The sequence below is a fragment of the Malaclemys terrapin genome, chromosome 7 (genome assembly GCF_027887155.1).
Source record: "Malaclemys terrapin pileata isolate rMalTer1 chromosome 7, rMalTer1.hap1, whole genome shotgun sequence".
Classification (NCBI taxonomy): domain Eukaryota; kingdom Metazoa; phylum Chordata; order Testudines; family Emydidae; genus Malaclemys; species Malaclemys terrapin.
Genome location: NC_071511.1, coordinates 113340785 through 113360959, shown reverse-complemented (window position 1 = coordinate 113360959; position 20175 = coordinate 113340785). Strand labels below are relative to the sequence as shown.

Genomic DNA, 20175 nt, shown 5'->3' with positions numbered 1-20175 from the left:
AAAGTGGGTCCGTTTCACACCAACTCCCACCCCGGTCCCGAGGGAACTCTGAGTTTTACGCACAAGCGGATTTAATGAAGGGTCCCGAAAGGTCCCTTATGCGCTAACCATCCGCATGCTGTGCCAGGAGACTGTGTGCCACGGATGCTGCGGGCGAGCCTAGGAACTGCAGGAGCGCCCTGCTGGGCACTGAGGACTTGGCCAGCAAATCCCGGAGCCTCGCTCGGCCCCAAGCCACACCAGGAACCCCCAGCAGGCTAAATAAACACCTCGCCTTCCCATGTGTCCGTCGCCAGGGCGTTAGGCGACATCTGCAGGGCGAAACCCGGCTTACTCTGCTCCCGGGCTTCGCGCTAGCTGGGCAGGGGCAGTCAGCAGCAGCACGCGGTGCCTCGCCCGGGCAGGCGCTCGCTCCCCGTGGCGCTGGGGGCCGAGGGGCTGGGTGTGAGGCAGAGACAGGGCTTGGGTTGGCTGCGGGGCTGCCCGGGCCAGGGCGCGCTGCAGCCCTTGCCCCAGAGGCGCCTGGGGGGGCGATAAGCATCTGGCGTGACGTCAGGGAGGAGGCTGGTAGGTGGCGCTGCCCAGAGGCGCTCGGGGCTCTCAGCGCGGCTCCCCTCCGGCCCAGCAGGACGCCAGGCGGGCAGGACCCGCGGAGAGCGGACAGAGACCAGCACCAAAGGAGCCGCGCCGGGTAAGCGCCACAGCAGCGGGGGCGCCCCGCGGAGCTCGCCTGGTAGTCCCGGGCGGGGAGCGAGAGAGAATGGGCGGGAGCCGAGAGTTGGGGGGCAGGAGGAGAGGGAGGGAGCAAGGGCAGAGAGTGGGGGCAGTGGCAGAGACGGGGAGCGGTGACAGCGGGGAGCAGCGGGCTGTGGGGGGCAGGGATAGAGGCGGGCAGTGGGGGGTTGTGGAGCTGAGGGGGCAGGGGGAATGTGAGGGAGCAGTGATAGTGGGGGCTGTGGGAGCGTGAGGGGGGCAGTGGCAGAGACGGGGAGCTGTGACAGTGGGGGGCAGGGGGAATGTGAGGGAGCAGTGATAGTGGGGGGTGGGGGCAGTGATAGTGGGGGGCTGTGGGAGCGTGAGGGGGGCAGTGGGAGCGGGGGACAGGGGGATGTGAGGGAGCAGTGATAGTGGGGGCTGTGGGAGCGTGAGGGGGGCAGTGGCAGAGAGGGGGAGCAGTGACAGCGGGGGGCAGGGGGAATGTGAGGGAGCAGTGATAGTGGGGGGTGGGGGCAGTGATAGTGGGGGCTGTGGGAGCGTGAGGGGGCAGTGGCAGAGAGGGGGAGCTGTGACAGTGGGGGGCAGGGGGAATGTGAGGGAGCAGTGATAGTGGGTGTTGGGGGCAGTGATAGTGGGGGGCTGTGGGAGCGTGAGGGGGGCAGTGGCAGAGACGGGGACCAGTGACAGTGGGGGGCAGGGGGGAATGTGAGGGAGCAGTGATAGTGGGGGGCTGTGGGAGCGTGAGGGGGGCAGTGGCAGAGAGGGGGAGCAGTGACAGCGGGGGGCAGGGGAGAATGTGAGGGAGCAGTGATAGTGGGGGGCAGTGGGAGCGTGAGGGGGGCAGTGGGAGCGGGGGACAGGGGGATGTGAGGGAGCAGTGATAGTGGGGGGCTGTGGGAGCGTGAGGGGGCAGTGGCAGAGAGGGGGAGCAGTGACAGTGGGGGGCAGGGGGAATGTGAGGGAGCAGTGATAGTGGGAGGTGGGGGCAGTGATAGTGGGGGCTGTGGGAGCGTGAGGGGGGGCAGTGGCAGAGACGGGGACCAGTGACAGTGGGGGGCAGGGGGAATGTGAGGGAGCAGTGATAGTGGGAGGTGGGGGCAGTGATAGTGGGGGCTGTGGGAGCGTGAGGGGGGCAGTGGCAGAGACGGGGACCAGTGACAGTGGGGGGCAGGGGGAATGTGAGGGAGCAGTGATAGTGGGAGGTGGGGGCAGTGATAGTGGGGGCTGTGGGAGCGTGAGGGGGCAGTGGCAGAGGGGGAGCTGTGACAGCGAGGGCAGGGGGATGTGAGAGAGCAGTGATAGTGGGGGGCTGTGGGAGCGTGAGGGGGGCAGTGGCAGAGACGGGGACCAGTGACAGTGGGGGGCGGGGGGGAATGTGAGGGAGCAGTGATAGTGGGGGCAGGGGGCAGTGATAGTGGGGGGCTGTGGGAGCGTGAGGGGGGCAGTGGCAGAGAGGGGGAGCAGTGACAGCGGGGGGCAGAGGGACGTGAGTGAGCAGTGAAAGTGGGGGCAGGGGGCAGTGATAGTGGGGGGCTGTGGGAGCGTGAGGGGGGGCAGTGGCAGAGACGGGGACCAGTGACAGTGGGGGGCAGGGGGGATGTGAGGGAGCAGTGATAGTGGGGGCTGTGGGAGCGTGAGGGGGGCAGTGGCAGAGACGGGGAGCTGTGACAGTGGGGGGCAGGGGGAATGTGAGGGAGCAGTGATAGTGGGTGTTGGGGGCAGTGATAGTGGGAGGCTGTGGGAGCGTGAGGGGGGCAGTGGCAGAGACGGGGACCAGTGACAGTGGGGGGCAGGGGGGAATGTGAGGGAGCAGTGATAGTGGGGGGCTGTGGGAGCGTGAGGGGGGCAGTGGCAGAGAGGGGGAGCAGTGACAGCGGGGGGCAGGGGAGAATGTGAGGGAGCAGTGATAGTGGGGGCTGTGGGAGCGTGAGGGGGGCAGTGGCAGAGAGGGGGAGCTGTGACAGTGGGGGGCAGGGGGAATGTGAGGGAGCAGTGATAGTGGGTGTTGGGGGCAGTGATAGTGGGGGCTGTGGGAGCGTGAGGGGGGCAGTGGCAGAGAGGGGGAGCTGTGACAGTGGGGGGCAGGGGGAATGTGAGGGAGCAGTGATAGTGGGGGGTGGGGGCAGTGATAGTGGGGGCTGTGGGAGCGTGAGGGGGGCAGTGGCAGAGAGGGGGAGCTGTGACAGTGGGGGGCAGGGGGAATGTGAGGGAGCAGTGATAGTGGGTGTTGGGGGCAGTGATAGTGGGGGGCTGTGGGAGCGTGAGGGGGGCAGTGGCAGAGACGGGGACCAGTGACAGTGGGGGGCAGGGGGGAATGTGAGGGAGCAGTGATAGTGGGGGGCTGTGGGAGCGTGAGGGGGGCAGTGGCAGAGAGGGGGAGCAGTGACAGCGGGGGGCAGGGGAGAATGTGAGGGAGCAGTGATAGTGGGGGCTGTGGGAGCGTGAGGGGGGCAGTGGCAGAGACGGGGAGCTGTGACAGTGGGGGGCAGGGGGAATGTGAGGGAGCAGTGATAGTGGGGGGTGGGGGCAGTGATAGTGGGGGCTGTGGGAGCGTGAGGGGGGCAGTGGCAGAGAGGGGGAGCTGTGACAGTGGGGGGCAGGGGGAATGTGAGGGAGCAGTGATAGTGGGGGGTGGGGGCAGTGATAGTGGGGGCTGTGGGAGTGTGAGGGGGGCAGTGGCAGAGAGGGGGAGCTGTGACAGTGGGGGGCAGGGGGAATGTGAGGGAGCAGTGATAGTGGGGGGTGGGGGCAGTGATAGTGGGGGCTGTGGGAGCGTGAGGGGGGCAGTGGCAGAGAGGGGGAGCAGTGACAGCGGGGCAGAGACGGATTACTGGCCAGCGAGTGTTCTCCTTTCGATGAGACTGTCACACCTTTTGCAAACCTCCAGCCTCCCATCTGCCTGGTGGTTCAGAATCGTGAGCGAAGCGCGAGCTGAGCTCTGGCCGCCGCAGCGGCTCCTAGTGAGAGTAAAGCCTGTGACCTGCCGATGGAAGGGCCGAGGTCCCATCTATAACTCAGCCGTAGGACAGTGAATGGGAGCAGCTGAGCGAGACAGAGGATTGGAGAGGGGGCAGTTTGCTAGACACTCTTGTTTTACTGCAGATTCACGCCAGGTGCTGCCTTCTCTCCTGAGGCGGGGCTCCCAAGAACAGTTCGGCCGCACTATATTTGAGGTAGGCAGGCATGGGGCAGGTTGAGCCCGGTCACGGGGAGTACAATGTACCAGCACGGCTGAAATGGCCCCGTTAGTCGCTGCAGAATCTAAGCTTCCTTTGAAAAAATAAGTTTCTAGCCCGTAATGTTAAGAAGTTCTTGTAGACATGAACCAGTGCAGGGCTGAGCTTGCAAGCGGAGAGAAGGAAACCTGGCGTGTACCACCTCTGTTTGTGGGGAAGGTCCCAAACCCAGCCGAATGGCTGCGATTCCTGTGTGCAGAACCGGGGTTTAAAGGGCACAACGCGGGGAGACGGGAGTGAAGGGCTGAGTGGATTTGCTCCATTTCTCTGCAGCAAGAGGATACAGAGGACTAATCCTCCACCATGTATTGGGGGCCGCTGTGCTAAGCTGTTGGGTTGCGGGAATTTCTTTCACGTTATGTCACATAATAATGACAATCTGAAGCCAGGATTTGACTGATCATTTTGAGAGAAACATCAAGTCTAGTCTAGGATTATGGGTAGAGATCTAACTACGCCTCTGCCGCCTACCCCTGAGTAAGAAAGAAACTAATCACGGTCTACAAAATTCCCCTATTGCTGGAAATGGGGAAACAAATCTGCGCCAACTAAGCGGGTCATGAAAGGAACAGGGAGACAGCTTTTCCTGGATCTGCCTAACTCTCCTTTATATGTTTGCAGGGTAAGTCATTGCCTGAGGGAGCCTGAGCCATGGCTTGGAATGATTTCAGTGTCCTCAGCTGGTTCAGGGAGAGTCGGCAGTCCCGAAAACTAATTCTGCTTATTGTTTTCATTGCATTACTCCTGGACAACATGCTGCTTACGGTAGTGGGTATGTGGAGCCTTTTCTTTCCCATTTACTTTAACAACAAAACCTTCCCAATGGATGCACTGAACAGTCTTCTTCTGCAAGTTTGATTGGTGTTTCTTTCTAAATAATACATTCTCTGCAATACATTTTTTCAAATTATATATGAGATATTGTAGATACTGCACAAATACATACTCCACTCATCCACTCACCTCATAGTTTTGGTTTAGTTTATTAAAAAAACATATGATAATTGTCTAAAAAGTTCTTCACAGAGTTATCAGTAATTTCTAGTGGGGAAAAAGTTATCTGTCATTTTCTAAATTATTTTTAACTGTGCAGCATTTTCTTTCCTCTGTGGTCGTACAAACCAGAAGGACAGGCTCGATAACACTTGAGAAATATGTTTCCTCATGATAATTCTTGTGCACTCGCCCCCATCATCATTGCTCTTACGAGATGATTTTGGTGGCAAAGCAATGTTATTTAGTCAGACTAATATGAAGGCCTTTTAGATAGATTTTAAATAACTCACAACTAAGTTTAGTAAAATCAACTTTGATCAGAACAAAGATTAAGGGCCCAACTGTGCAACATTGAAATCAATGGCAAAAGTTCCATGGTATAGAGGCAGGACCTAACCCCATATTAGGATAGAATACTTACAGTTAAAGTTAGAGTTCAAGTTTTTGAACATTTTTAACTGATTGTTTTAGAAGTCCTCCTATTAATATAAATTTGGATACAAAGATGCAAATAATAAAAAGTCAAAAACAAGAGGAAAATACCAGTTTGTGTTCACACACTTGTATTACATAGATATACACATATAGATTCTACAGATTTGACACCTTGGACTATAACCATGGCAGTTTTAAAACTAAATTCCTTATTGATTTCATTAGGGAGTTCAGCTTAAAAAAGAAAAGAAAAAATGATGGCACAATATGGCCTCTAATGAAAGGCTAATATATATTTTTAGCAAGTAATTTTTTTTTAAAAAACAATATATGCATTTCATTGGTTGTTCAATAATTATGTTAGAAGACCTTTTATGTAAGCTCAGTTTGCAGGTTTGCTGAAAAAATATATTTCAGAACCATATATAGTTTCAGACTTTTGCAGGAGGCAATACACGTTAACTGTTGATTTTGTCACTAATATTTTCTGATTAAAAATTACTGTCTCACCTGCTTTTACTATTTTAAAAATACTAATTTTCCTTTATTATATATTAATCCAGTTAGGATATAGCTAATATCTTAAAACACGTACAGAATTTTACTTTTAAATGACTTCATTTTATATGAACTTAAAAACCTCTCACCAATGAACAGCATGAACATCTTAGATCTCTATTTATTTAATATAAAAATATAAAATCTTTTCCCTCTTAATAGTGTTATTCCCAGCAACATTTATTGAACATAATATATTTTTATTGAAAGTGTCCATGGTTTAAATGCCTTCTTAGATCAGTAAATGTTCTTTGTAAAAGCATCACACGGCAAGACTGCACAAATAATGTCTTGGGGTTCCTCACATGTTTTGCCCTTAAATAGTACTTTTGTAGACAGATATTCATGTCTGTCAACAAACTGAATATCTATGGAAAAGGCTTGCAGAAGTTGCTTATAACTACACTTCCTAATTATAATTCAGTACAGTCATTCCCCCCCCCCCCCAATAACGTTTGTTGTTATAATGCTTTGCTGAAGGCAAAAAAAAAAAAAAAAAAAAAAAAATCAACAAACTCTTTATCATTGTTCTATATAACAAAGCCCTATTTTTATTTGTTCTGATATTACATTTTCTGTGATAAAGTATGCATGCTAATGAAATTATGGCATTTACATACAACAGATACTAAGTTACTTACATATTGTGTTTGCTTTTCCAGTGCCAATAATTCCCAGTTACCTGTACAGCATTAAACACCAGAAAAATGAAACAGAAATCCAGACTATGAGACCTGAGATAGCTGCATCAACTGTGGCCAGTTTTCAAAGCATCTTCTCCTATTATGACAACTCCACAATGGATACTGGAAGTCAGTCTGATAGGACAAGATCAAGAGATTTGTATCATACTCAGACAGAGCAAATGGTGGTAAATGTGACTAATGCACCATCTGATTGCCCCACGAAAGACAAGGACTTGCTAAATGAAAATGTCCAAGTTGGTTTATTGTTCGCTTCTAAAGCCACTGTGCAGCTAATCACGAACCCTTTCATAGGGCCAATGACAAACAGGTATGTTATTTCTCTTACATTGTTAGCATTTTATACTAAGATTTTACTATAATCAGTATTTCAAACAAAGGTTTATTTTCTTTTTCTATGGCCCCGACTTCCTGGAGTTCTCATTTCATTTATAGGCACTGGAATATGTTTGACTATCACATCTGCTTTATAACTAAAGCTTTTTCAAAGTAAACTGGTGTATTATGCTTGAACCATTTTGCTACTTTAATCATCATCCAATTTTTTTTTCTTTTTAACTCCTCAGTCTGCATATCTTTATAGAAGCTTTTACTGAAAGTGTCAGTCAAAAATACTACATTACTGGGCCAGAAAGACAAGATGGTTCAGTAACTAAAACAGCCAGATCATTGTGTGTAAATCTATAATGTGAGAATTTGATGTTGAAGTTGTAGGGAGCATTCAGAATTTTTTCCTTGCATGTGCTGTAGAGACTCATTATTTATAGTGCATCTTGCGAATCTAGGACTCTGGTTAATGTCCTATGAGCTCATAGTGAGAAAAAAAATGCAAAGCTGTGTTTGACCTCAGTGGGAAAGGGAGCAAGACTATTGTATACATAATTGATGCTTTGCTGTTCCATCACTGAACTACAATATAGGAGGCTAGATCTTCAGCTGGTGTAAATCGTTTTACTTCATTGAAATCAGTGGTGTCACACTGATTTACACACTGATGTTCTGGTCGAATGTCTTCATACAAAATGTTCTTTTGTAGATGTCATATATGTGGAAATATTGAAAGGAAGTGTGTTTAAAGGGGACATTGCTGAAAATTTATTTGAATGGAATTAGAACCACAGCTATGGTATTCATACTATTAGTATTTCACCAATGAAATTAAAAAAAAAAAAAAAGAAGAAGCACGGTGTTGTTTGTTTGGAGATAGCATATTTATAAATGTAGTTTATTTTAAGCATATTTATAATTGTAGTTTATTTTAAGCATTTGGTGTAAGTGGAACGGACTAGAGGTTATTTTATTGATAATAGCTCAAGTAGTACAGAAATGACAGTATCATAAGTGACATGATGAATATGTGGACAGGAGTGCCCTGTGCACAAAGTACAATACTTGTAAACTTGATCGATTTTTTTTTTAAAACAATAGTGGGAGTTCCATTATTAATTATGAAAATGAACATTTTAAAGCCCCATTTTAATGTTAATGGTTTGTGTGCATGTTCCCCATTGAAGCAATTTCTTTCAATCCCTGGGTTTAATACTATATGTTACCTAATCACATGTTACATGGTACCTAATCTGTAAAATGTATGAGAATATAGGATTCCCTGTGTACAAGGTTACTTCCAATTTTGTTTAAAGTCAAAGCATTATTTTTTGTGTTTTAGATGTAACCTGCTCTTTCAACAAACAGTTTTCTCTCTGGAAAGTGTTCTTTGGCGAGCTCTCTATTATGTTATCCTGGTCAGATGGTTTTCTTTTATTGGAACATGCAATGCTTATCATGCATGCCAGTTATACAAACAATCAAAACATTGGAAGTACTAGATATTTCTGCTGCTGAAGTCAAAACTGATATCCCTCTTAAATCTTTGGGCTTGTCTATACACAGAAGATGCAACAGTTTAACTAGATTTTTAGTGATATAGCTATATATACTACAGCGGGGTTTGCACTGGTCAAATCTTCCATTAAATCTGTGCAAGTTTGTGTTTAGACCAGCCTTTAAACAAGATTCTCTCTCACCTCACCTCACACCCCCTTGCAAAAATGTTATGTAAATACCTAGTGGAAATAAGGGATTTTTTGTTGCTGATGAGCAACTCCTATCAATTTATTCATCAACAGCCATCATTATGATAGAGGTGGCATGTAGATTATTTGCCTAGATTGGTACATTTTTATTATAATTTTGCAAGGGTATATCCCACACACAGACACTTTCATATAAAGAATAGTCATCTTTTAATAATATGCCATTTACAAGTATTCTATTGATTTTGTTAGTGGTCAATTTAAGTGGTCACACTGGTAATACAGTTTATGTAGATTCTTTGGAAAAAATACACTGTGGAAGTGCCTGGAAGCCACGGTGTGTGCATAATTATGGGTTCATAGCTGTTTGTATTTTATGAACATGGTCCTGATGCACCTGTGTCTTGGGATGGGGGGCATTGCTCCTGTGGAGCTGTGATCTGGGGAGTCTACTGAATGTGGTTATTGCCGGGGCACAAAGCCTCCACACAGATGGCACTGAGCTCCTGTGGATCTTGAGGGATCTGTGTGGATCTCTGGGATCCACTAGGTTTGGGAATGGTCTGCCTAGCTTTTTTTTTTTTTTTTTTTTTAAAAGCATCGCTATCCCCTCCTTCCCATCAGGCCGATGTAGAGCGAGCTTTCTGAGAGGTTGCATACTGAGATTTCCTCCCAGACACTTCCTGGACCTTTTTCCAATGGGAGGGAATGTTGTGAGGCATTGTATTACCTACCATATTGTATGTGGGCAGTGTAAAATTTATGTTGTCCTTAACTATTAATTTCCTGTTTAAGTGTTTGAGCCTTGTAAACAAACAGTATATTCTTTTTAAGTATACAGAAAAGAATGTGATCATGACACAATAACCCTAACTTTGATCTATAGAGTCTTGTGGTTTAATGTATAATTTTTACCTTGACCTCAGTATCTGAAGACTTTCTTTTGAGGGATGTTTTAAGGAAATCTCATCTATTAATATATTCATCACCTCACAGCAGAGTTTTTTGGTGAAGAACTTATAATAGCTGTTTCTCTCTCTCTGTAGGTTAAATAGAAAGTGTAACAATATTGATTTATTATAGGTGGAACTGGTAGCACTGCCTATAGTTAAAGTTGCCACAGACTTCTCCTTATAAATACCCTGTTTACAGTTGTTTATAACTTTGCCAAACTAAATTGTTCAGCCTGAGCTTTTCCATGCTGGGTGTCTTCTTCAAGTTGAATTGTTTTTGGAAAGTTTCAATAAAAATGGTTCTGCTGTTTCTAAGAATGGGATTAGGGAAAAAAATAAGTTTTGTCCATGTTAAAAAAAGTCATAACCTTTTCGGTGAGCAGCATGTTTCTTTCTCAAAAGAGTTGCATGTTATGTTTTTGTTTTTAGATTACTGGGGAAAGAATGATATTTATTTTGGGTTATTGTTCAGATTGTATGAAGAAATGTGCCCTTTTAAGCACTCAAGTTTTGTACTTGATGCAACAGATAATTACATTAATTTCACTTTGCAGCTGTAACTGGCTCTCTTTTACCTGTTTTTAGAGTTTCAGGATTTTTTTCCATCTTTAATTCACTAATCTAATAATTAAAAATTAAAACCATCTCTAACTACACAAAAGAAAAAAGGAGTGAGTGATGCTAACTAATGGCCGTTGTACATTCCAGCATCATTCAATGGACAGCTGACAATATACAGATATTTCTTAGAAAACTAGGGGTATGTCTACACAGAAAAAAACTGTGTCTGGACTAGCTTACCTGAGCTAGTTTACATCCAGCTAGTATGGAAAACGGTAACAGTGCAGACAGTGCAATGCAGTCAGGATAATACCTGTATGGATCTTGGGTACATATTGTGTTCACTAGCCTGCTCCAAAGCCTGCACTGTGCCATCTTACCTGAGGTTGTGTCTACACTACACTCTGCTTGCCTCTGTGCTCCCAGATGGGAGCAAGGGGGAAGCCACCCAGGACTTCTTGCCTCTGGCAGGGAGATCCACACCCGGAGCCAGGTCAGCTGCCATGCTCTCTGCAGGAAGCTGGAACTCCGAGGGGCAGCAAGGCTCCCAACATAGAGTGTGGTGTCCGGACAGCAGAGCAAGTTGGGAGCCTGGTGGAGACCCAGAGACAGCTTTCTTGTCAATTTCAGGGCTCCAGGGGACAAGAATGACACCCAACAGTGAATGTAAAGAAAGCAGTGTCTACACCAGTGGTCTCCAACCTTTTTACGCCCAAGATCACTTTTTGAATTTAAGGGCAACCCAGGATCTATCCTGCCGTTTCCTGAGGCCCTGCCCCTTCCCCAAAGACTCACCCCGCTCACTCCATCCCGCCCCCCCCGTCGCTTGCTCTCCCCACCCTCACTCACTTTCACCAGGCTGGGGTAGGGGATTGGGGTTCGGGAGGGAGTGTGGGCTCTGGGCTGGGGCCGAGGGGTTTGCAGTCTGGGAGGGGCTCTGGACTGAGCCTGGGTCAGAGGGTTGGGGTGCAGGAGGGAGTGCGGGGTGCAGGCTCTGGGAGGGAGTTTGGGCGCAGGAGGAGGCTCCGGGCTGGGGCACAGTGTTGGAGTGCAGGAGGGGGTACAGGCTGCTGGCTCTGGGAAGGGGGGGGGTCAGGGCTGGGGCTTGGAGTGCAGGAGGGGGTTTGGAGTGCTGGCTCTGGGAGAGGGCTCAAGGCTGGGGCTTGGGGTGCAGGAGGGGGTATGGGGTGCTGGCTCCGAGAGGGGGCTCATGGCTGGGCGTTGGGGTGTGGCTTCCTGCCGGGAAGCACTTACCTGCGGCGGCTCCTGGTCTGTGGTGTAACGTGGCTGCCGCTAAGGCTGGCTCCCTGCCTACCCCGGCCCTACACCGCTCTCGAAAAGGGCCACGGCACCCCTGCGGCCCCTGGGAGAGGGGCAGGAGGCACATGGCTCTGTGCCCTGCCCCTTTCTGCAAGCACCACCCCCGCAGCTCCCATTGGCCACAGCTCCCTGTTCCTGGCCAATTGTAGCTGTGGGGGCAGTGTTTGCAGGCAGGAGCAGCGCATGGAGGGAGACCCTTCCCCTCCAGGGCCATGCTGACTGCTTCCGGGAACAGCGTGGGGCTGGGGCAGGCAGGGAGCCTGCCTTAGCGGCAGCCCCACTGCACCACCAGAGATCATGATGAACTGGGAGATCCTCTACGATCAACCAGTGGATTGCGATCAACCGATTGGTGACCACTGGTTGACACATACACACTACGTTGCCTTAACTACACCAACCAAGTCCTTTGCCTCTCGTTGAGGTGGTTTTATTATGTCAGCATAGCAGGGGAGTTACATTGGTGGAAGGAGCATTTGAGTATGTACACCTCCACTGTTTTGTCCATGAAAGCTGCCTTTTGTCAACAAACTGTGTGGGCCTCATACTGTTACCTGTGCTAGCTAGATTCAAGCTAGCTTGGATAGGGTAGCCCAGTGGTTCTCAAACTTTTGTACTAGTGACCCCTTTCACACAGCAAGCCTCTGAGTGCGCCCCCCCCTTTATAAATTAAAAACACCTTTTTTATATTTAACACTATTATAAATGCTGGAGGTGAAGAGGAGTTTGGGGTGCAGGCTGACAGCTCACGACCTCCCCATATAATAACCTCGCGCCATCCTGAGGAGTCATGAGCCCCAGTCTAAGAACCCCACCCCATGCACAGCTTTTGTTGTGTAGGCATACCTTCTGTTTGCCATGGAAGAGTGAATAGCGCAGTCTGCTTTCACTCTAAATATTGGTAAAAGTCACTTTAAAAAAAAAGCAAATATAGAGCTAGATTGTGGCTTTCCATAATCCCACAGGCAGAATCTAGTCATACTGTCTCAGGAGCAGATCAGGGATCATATAACTCAGTCACAATTGATCCCTGCTTCCTCACCTGGATCTGGAGTGGAGTTGGTAGGGAGTCATCTGCTGCAACAGGAGGAGTCACTTTATCAGATCTGGTGGGGTTTCACATGCCCCCTCTCTCCTCCCCCCAACTTTGAAAAGAAGCCTAGACTGGTTTGGAGGTAGATGATGAAAATATTCTCCTTTGCCATGATGTTCCCACTTCATAAACTTCATTGACAGTGAATCATGTCCAGCTTCCACATAGTGGCAATTTCAAATATTTTACTATATCTACCCTTGAAAACGGGCTCCTGCACAAGCCAATGTCAAAAATCTACCTATGAGTCAAATACGATGGTATAATTTGACTTCATTTAGCAGATAGAGGGACAGAAACAAACATTAGATACCCACTGAATGTTCCAGAGAGCAGTCATTTTGAAGTCTTGCAATCTCTGTTAGTAGAATTTTAGATTTTATATAGAATTTTCTGCTAAGAAATTTCACACTTAAAATCCTCCCCTATGCTGGACAAGACAAGTTCAGGGCCTTGTTAATATCCTTTGTGAAATAACACAAACTCATACACAACATTGATAAACAAATAGCACTTGCCATATTTGCAACCAACATCAACTTTTGATATACTGAACATCCACAAGTCAAGAAAGTTAAAAGTATGTGACCAGGTTATACTTCTCCCTCGATGATTGCAGCTTGAAGTCAGTGTGTCTTGTGCTATTAAGTGACTTCAGAGTTGGATTTTCTCAAGCTCCTAGGGACCTAACTTTAGGCTCCTAATTTTTGAAAAATGTGGCCTGTGTGTATAACAAAATGTTTGTGAACTTTTAAAATGTATTGAAGTATAAATAATTTTTCATTGTTAACACTGAAGCAATTTTGTTTTGAAGTGACAAAGATTTTAATGCCACTAAGAGAAAAGGTTAATACAAGTCAGCTTTAGCCCCTGTTGCTGCATATAGATATGTACTGTGCTTAACTTTAAAACACAAGTAATTATTTTTAAGTCAGGGGAATTATTCATGTGAATAAAATTACATACCTGCCTAGTATTTGCAGGATGATGACCTTAATTTTCAGTATTTTGTTTTGCCCTGTAGCAGTTTTGTAAAATTCAAGTAAGATACCTTTAGCAGTAGTAGCATTTAACCTCCCACTCCCTAGCCTTTATAAAATGTAGTACATTATAAATTTTAATCTAAAGTTGCAATAACACAAATCATCAAATTAGATTTACAAAGTTTCAACCTGAATTAAATAAATGATTTTAAAAATAATTTAATTTAATCATCCCACACTGTCAAAACCAGGGTGATAAGTGCTTGAAATGTTAATTATGGAGAAACCATCTACTTTTTACAACAAAGCAACATCAAGCCAGAGACTGAAACCTTTGTCCTTTAGCTCCCAGCACACAGTTCCCTAGCCCATGAGCTGAAGGAAGTCACCATTAGCTGCCTGTTATAGAAGTGCTTTTATGTTCTTTTGAAGTTATAGGCAGCGATTATAGGGTAGCGTTCTCTCTCTCACCCACCCACACTAGTATTTTCAAAAGGGGTATCAAATACTCAGTGCTTCAGTTTTTGTTTGCCCAACGAGTTAAGCACGCGAAATCAGTGGAGATTTTGGAAAATATTGGTTATAGCAGCTCATCGGGGGAGGGATAGCTCAGTGGTTTGAGCACTGGCCTGCTAAACCCAGGGTTGTGAGCTCAATCCTTGAGGGGGCCACTTGGGGATCTGGGGCAAAATCAGTACTTGGTCCTGCTAGTGAAGGCAGGGGGCTGGACTCAATGACCTTTCAAGGTCCCTTCCAGTTCTAGGAGATGGGATATCTCCATTTATTAATTAATTTTTTTATTATTAATCTTGTTCCCATTTAAAATAACAGAAACCCCCTACCCCCCAAATTGACATTAATGGCAGCAGGCTGGATCCCTGCAGCTATCCATAAAAAAATCATTAATAACCTTGTTTAATTTCAATTTGCGTTCTTTTAGTATAGCTCATGCATGGGATTTATGAGCTAAAAAGAGAAAATGAAATGTTAAACAAAAGCCAGAACATCTCAGATCTCTATACATTTTTAATTACATGTATTAACTCAATAACTTATTTTTTTTTAACTTTGTAGAAAGTCTCCTTTGCATCTGATGCACATCTGGCAGTTTTCAATCCAAAACATATTTTCCAAGACAAAAATTCAGGAGAAATAAAACAGGGCTTAATAATAATGGAAGCTAGTTGCTACCTTAGCTATGGAGAGTGACAGTTTGTTGGAAGAGGTAAGGGCCTTAACAATATTTGGGTTTGCTTCCTGCTGCCTTATGTAGTCATTTACACAGATGTAAACCGGGTGCAAAACAGTAGCATTTTATATTTAGTTTACACATAGATTCATAAATTCTAAGACCAGAAGGGACCACTGTGATCATCTAGTCTGACCTCCTGCATAATATATGGTTATGAAACTTGCCAAAAATAATTCCTTTGGAATTATACCATCCACTCTTGATTTAAAGATTGTTAGTGATGGAGAATCCACCATAAGCCTTCGTAAATTGTTGTCATGATTAATTACCCTCACTGGTGAAAAATTTACATATTATTTCCATTCTGAATTTATCTAGCTTCAATTGCCAGCCATTGGATCTTGTTGTACCTTTGTCTGCTAGGGTGAAGAGCCTATTATCAAATATTTGTTCCACCACATGCGTATGTATGAGCTAATCAAGTCACCCCTTAACCTTCTATTTGTAAGCTAAATAGATCGAGCTCTGTCACTGTAAGGCATATTTTCTAATGCTTTAATAATTCTTGTGGCTCTTCACTGGCCACAGCATCACACTGGGAGTCATGTTCAGCTGATGATCTACCATTTACTTGTGTAAATGACTACAGAAGGCATAAGGAGGTTAAGAATCAGGCCCATTCATCTATACCAAGAGAACAGAAGTATGAGGTAACAGGACAACAGTGAGATGATAGACTAAATTGCCTTTGCTGAAAATAGCAGAATTCTCAGAGTAAACGTGCCAACATGCAGAACACAGACAGCCTATTCCCAGTTACACCAATACTATTCTGGAGTAATGGCACTGAAATCAAAGTATTTGTACCAGTGGAAGTAACAAAACAAAACAAACAAACAAAAACACACGGTTTCTGCTACCTTTGCCTTGTTTCAATTTTATTTCACTGCAGCACAAAAATCCATCAATGGTTTATCTCACCACCATAAGGTAATCTCGCTAATTAGTGTAAACCAGGGTCTGAATGAACTCTTTCCTGCTATCTATTGATGAATTGGGGGGGACCCTCCTCAAGAGCAAAAGATATTTGCATAGACACACCTACTTTGCCTAGGTGATCAGCAGACAGACCTGCTTTGCCTAGGTGATCAATTTGGGCTGTTGTGGGTTAAAATTTACTTTAGTCTTGGATGCAGGGGCAATGAAATGTTATTTTCTTTATTGTATGACTAAAGGGCAGGAAAAAAAATAATTAAATTCATGGAGGTAAATGGTAAAGGGGATGTAATGTAACACAAGTTTACCAAAAATAGATCATGCCAGAGTGACCTGTTTTCCTCCTTTGAGAAAATAACAGATTTTTTAGATAAGGGGAAGTGCAGTAGATCTAATATACTGGGATTTCAGTAAAGCATTTGGCATGGTACCACATGGGAAATTATTAGTTAAATTAGGAAAGATGGGGACCTATACAAGAATTGTAAGGTGGATAAGGAACTGGCTAAAAGGAAGAAGGCAACGGGTTTTGCTGAAAGGTGAATTATCGGACTGGAAAGAAGTAACTAATGGAGTTACTCAAGGATTGGTCTTGGGACCACTTTTATTCAATATTTTTATTAATGACCTTGGCACAAAATGGAGGAGCTAATGATACTACATTGGGAAGCATCATCAATACAGAGGAGGACTGGAATATAATATTGGTAGATCTGGATGATGTTGAAGACTGGAGGGACAGAAATAGGATGAAATTCAATAGTACAAAGTGCAAGATCATGCATTTAAGGTCTAATAATAAGAATTTGTGCTACAAGTTGGGGGCTGATCAGCTGGAAGCAACAGAGGAAGGGAAAGGCCAGGGTGTTGGGGGGTTGATCATAAGATGACAATGAGCCACCATTGTGACGTGGCTGTGAAAAAGGCAAATGCAATGTAGGATGTATCAGCTGAGGCATTTCCAGTAGAGATAGAGAAGTATTAATGCCATTGGTAAAGGAACTGGTAAAACCTCATTTGGCATATTGTATACCGTTCTGGTGACCCACATTTGTGAAAGATGAATTTAAATTGAAATAGGTGTAGAGAAGAGCTACTAAGATAGCCTACCTTATGAGAGGAGACTGGAAGAGCCTGGCTTGTTTAGTTTAGCAAAAAGAAGGCTGATAGGGGAATACGATTCCCCTCCATAAATACATTAGGTGGTAAATATCAGGGAAGGTGAAGAGATATTTAAGCTAAAGGACAATGCTGGCACAAGAATAAATGGATATAAACTGGTCATGAACAAATTCAGGCTGTAAATTAGAAGATTTCTAACCATCAAAGGGGTGAAGTTCTGGAACAGCCTTCCAGTAGGAGTTATGGAGGCAAACATAATTAGTTTTAAGAGACAACTGGGCAAATTTATGAGTGGAATTGCATGATGGTGTTGTTTGTGATGGCAGAGGGCAGGGCTCAACAGGCCCTAGGGCTTACTTATGGTTTATGTCTTAGGTTCCAAAAAGCTTATGCTTCAGGGTTTCAGCTGGTCACCTGCAAGGGTCAGGAAGAGATCCTCCTCCACCATGAATTCTGGGTGGGGGTTGACCTTCTTCCTCTGATGTATCAGGTATGGCCATAGTTGGAGATGGCTCATTGGATGGGATGGGCCAGGGCTCCGAGGTGGCACCGAGCAGTCTCTCTCCCAGGCGCTTGGCTGGTTGATTCTTGCTCATATGTTCAGGGGCAGGAGATGAACCCATCTGAATGCACCTCTGAATTCTGGCACTTCACTGAGCTAGGACAACCAACTGTTAGGGGGTGCAGCAGAAGGAAGTGGCATGTTAAAGGGACATTCACCCATTGGACTTTCACTCTGCAAGGTGGGAAACTGAGGCAAAGGACTTGTGTTCAAGATACTATGGGGCAGATGTCTTACTTGTTGTTACTTCACTATTGTGGAAGTACTTTTGAGTTATTATTGTGGAGTTTTCCCAAATTAATAAGTTTCCTTTGGCTCTTAATAAAAGTTTTCTTTTGTCATACACAGATTTGGTGCTTGTGAGCAGGGAAGAATTGCCTCTTGGCACCGAGGGGTGTTTAGTTCTTTCAGATTTCTGGGTGGGGGCTTGAGCTGGATTTGTCTTGTACTGTTAAGAGGAACCCCTAGATATGGAACCTTTTTGCTGCCAATGCCACCTGGCAGAAGGGTTACATGAGTGTAATCACTACCAGACAATCCTGTAATATTGGATCCATCTTGTCACTGAATCTCAACAATTTATACATACTTTATCCATAGCTGCCTTCCCGCACTGATTAATGATAGTCAGAAGTCAGAAATACTTGCAAAAGCTTTTCTAGCTGCAAAGAGCCCTTTGAAACATATTGGATTTTGTCTCAGATTTACCACTGAGCAAGTAATTCCCTACTTGTGGAATTAAAGAGAGTGAAAGAAAAAGGAGCAGTAGAGATAGAAGAGATTTACAGGTCTCAGGGTTTTCCTCTGCTATATGGTGTAGAGATATCACAAATCTGGGGAGGAAAGTCATGGAAGGGAACAGAAGCTACATGAAATGTTCCAACCTTTTGTGTAGTCACAATTTCCCCCTGTGCACAAAGCACCATAGAGCAACGAGGGGGAGTGGCCCAGGAGAAAGAGGGAGGAGTAATTAAAATAGTTGCTATGTGGGCTTATTTATATGTAAAAAAAAAGTTTAGTAACTGGTCTGATCAGAGCACAAACTCCTAATCTGTGCATTGTAAACTCTATTGGAGGCGTCAGAGAACACAGCTACAGGACCTAATGGTAGCCCGGCAACCAACTAATCAGTGCTGCTATTTTAGGAGGATGTGCAGGTGTATTAAGAGAGGACCAAACAGGAAGAGACACTGCATATCTGTAAGGTGTGGGTTTCCCCAAGCCTATTTGTTAAACCCAACCCCTGCCCTCTAGTGAGCCAGTAGCCCCATGCCGAGTTAGTTGCGGCATCAGATCAATGTCTCCCCCAACCCTGGGCAAGATTTCAGGCAAGCCTTTCCTTTCCCTGTGTAATTTCCATAGGAGAGGGTTCCAGAGCTATAATAACTTGAGCCAGCAAACACATCTTGCATTGAACCAATACCTTTGCCTCATACTGTTGAAGGATTAAAGACATTTGAAATTCTGTTTTGATTCAGCTAAGGGAAATGAATACGTACAAATGAAATCTGGGTATACAGCAATTAATGTCTATATGGACAAAAAGTTTTGTATCAAATCCTAACCAACTGCATTAGGTGGCATGGCCCACTAGATAGGGCATATGGGACAGGAGATCTGGGTTCTATTCCTAGTTCTTTCCCAGACATGCTCTGATCACGGTACAAGTCATTTTCTCTCTCTGTGCTTCAGTTTCCCCATGATAAAGCAGGAATAATAATAATACTTATCCATCTTTGTAAAATGTTTTAAGATATAGGGATGAAAAACACTATATAAAAATCTTATAGTTCAGGACCAGTGGGTTCCAACATATAGGTTTCCTCAGTACCTTCAGTCTACAGAATTTCCATGAGTAGAAAGATTACTTAAAGACAGTGAAGTAAGTTAGAACTTGAAGGCCTGGATCCTGCAGTCCAGTAGAGTTTGACCTGCTCCAATGCGGCAGGATTGGATCCTAAATTAGTATCTGTTCTCTTGGTTTAGCCAACTAGGGTATATGGGGGATGTTACAGCTGAGTTCTCTAAACTGGTGTTGGGGACTTCAGCAGGAATGTCACCTTAGCATGTATCCTCATGCAAATAACAATTTGAATTCAATGCACCTATGGTCAGCATCAGTCTGCTTCCTCACAACCTTACTCTCATAAATGATACAGATTTTTGGGATTTCCTTACTAGCAGCAGAGATTCTGGTCGCTCCTCTTTTAATTCTGATCTTTGTCCATCAGGGCATATCTGCGGTGCCATTATTGACAGGCATAATCAAGACCTCACTTCACTGAGCATCCAAACATGTTTTTCTTAGAACGACTACTGTTAGCTTCTTATATATGGGTTTCCTTCCCATCTATTCCCTTTCCTTACCTTGTTTTCTTATTGCAGTACCACCATGTAAACTGGTGTTCAGACTACCAGCTAGGGATAGAAAAATAAAGTCCAAACCATAGGTTTTTTCACACACTTATTCAGGGCTTGCTTTATTTCCAGAAAACGCAAACTCAAAATCAGAATAAAACTCAGACTAATGGCTAATAACCCTTTCTATCTTCAGTCAGCTGGGAAAGGACGGGGGACACACCTTCCCCTGCCCAGATCAGCCTGATGATATGTTACTGGGTTGTTGTCTACCAGTGCACCTTTATACCTTGTCACTCTCCCAGAGACCCCATTGGACAGTGCCTGGTACTTGCACATACTACAAAATGGTG

General features: G+C 45.4%; 1 protein-coding gene across 3 annotated transcripts in view; it reads left to right on the top strand.

The window, feature by feature from the left end:
* The first annotated feature begins 423 nt into the window (after positions 1-423).
* Positions 424-20175, top strand: part of SLC18A2 (solute carrier family 18 member A2) — a 55498-nt gene continuing 35746 nt past the window's right edge. The window contains exons 1-4 of one of the 3 annotated variants that reach the window (XM_054033759.1): positions 424-691; positions 3820-3890; positions 4575-4725; positions 6605-6956. In XM_054033759.1, the coding sequence (XP_053889734.1) occupies positions 4605-4725; positions 6605-6956 (473 nt within the window). In that variant the 5' untranslated portion in view covers positions 424-691; positions 3820-3890; positions 4575-4604. Of the gene's footprint in view, positions 692-3819; positions 3891-4395; positions 4431-4574; positions 4726-6604; positions 6957-20175 lie in introns of those variants that run through there. The other 2 variants (XM_054033760.1, XM_054033761.1) reach the window with 2 other exon arrangements.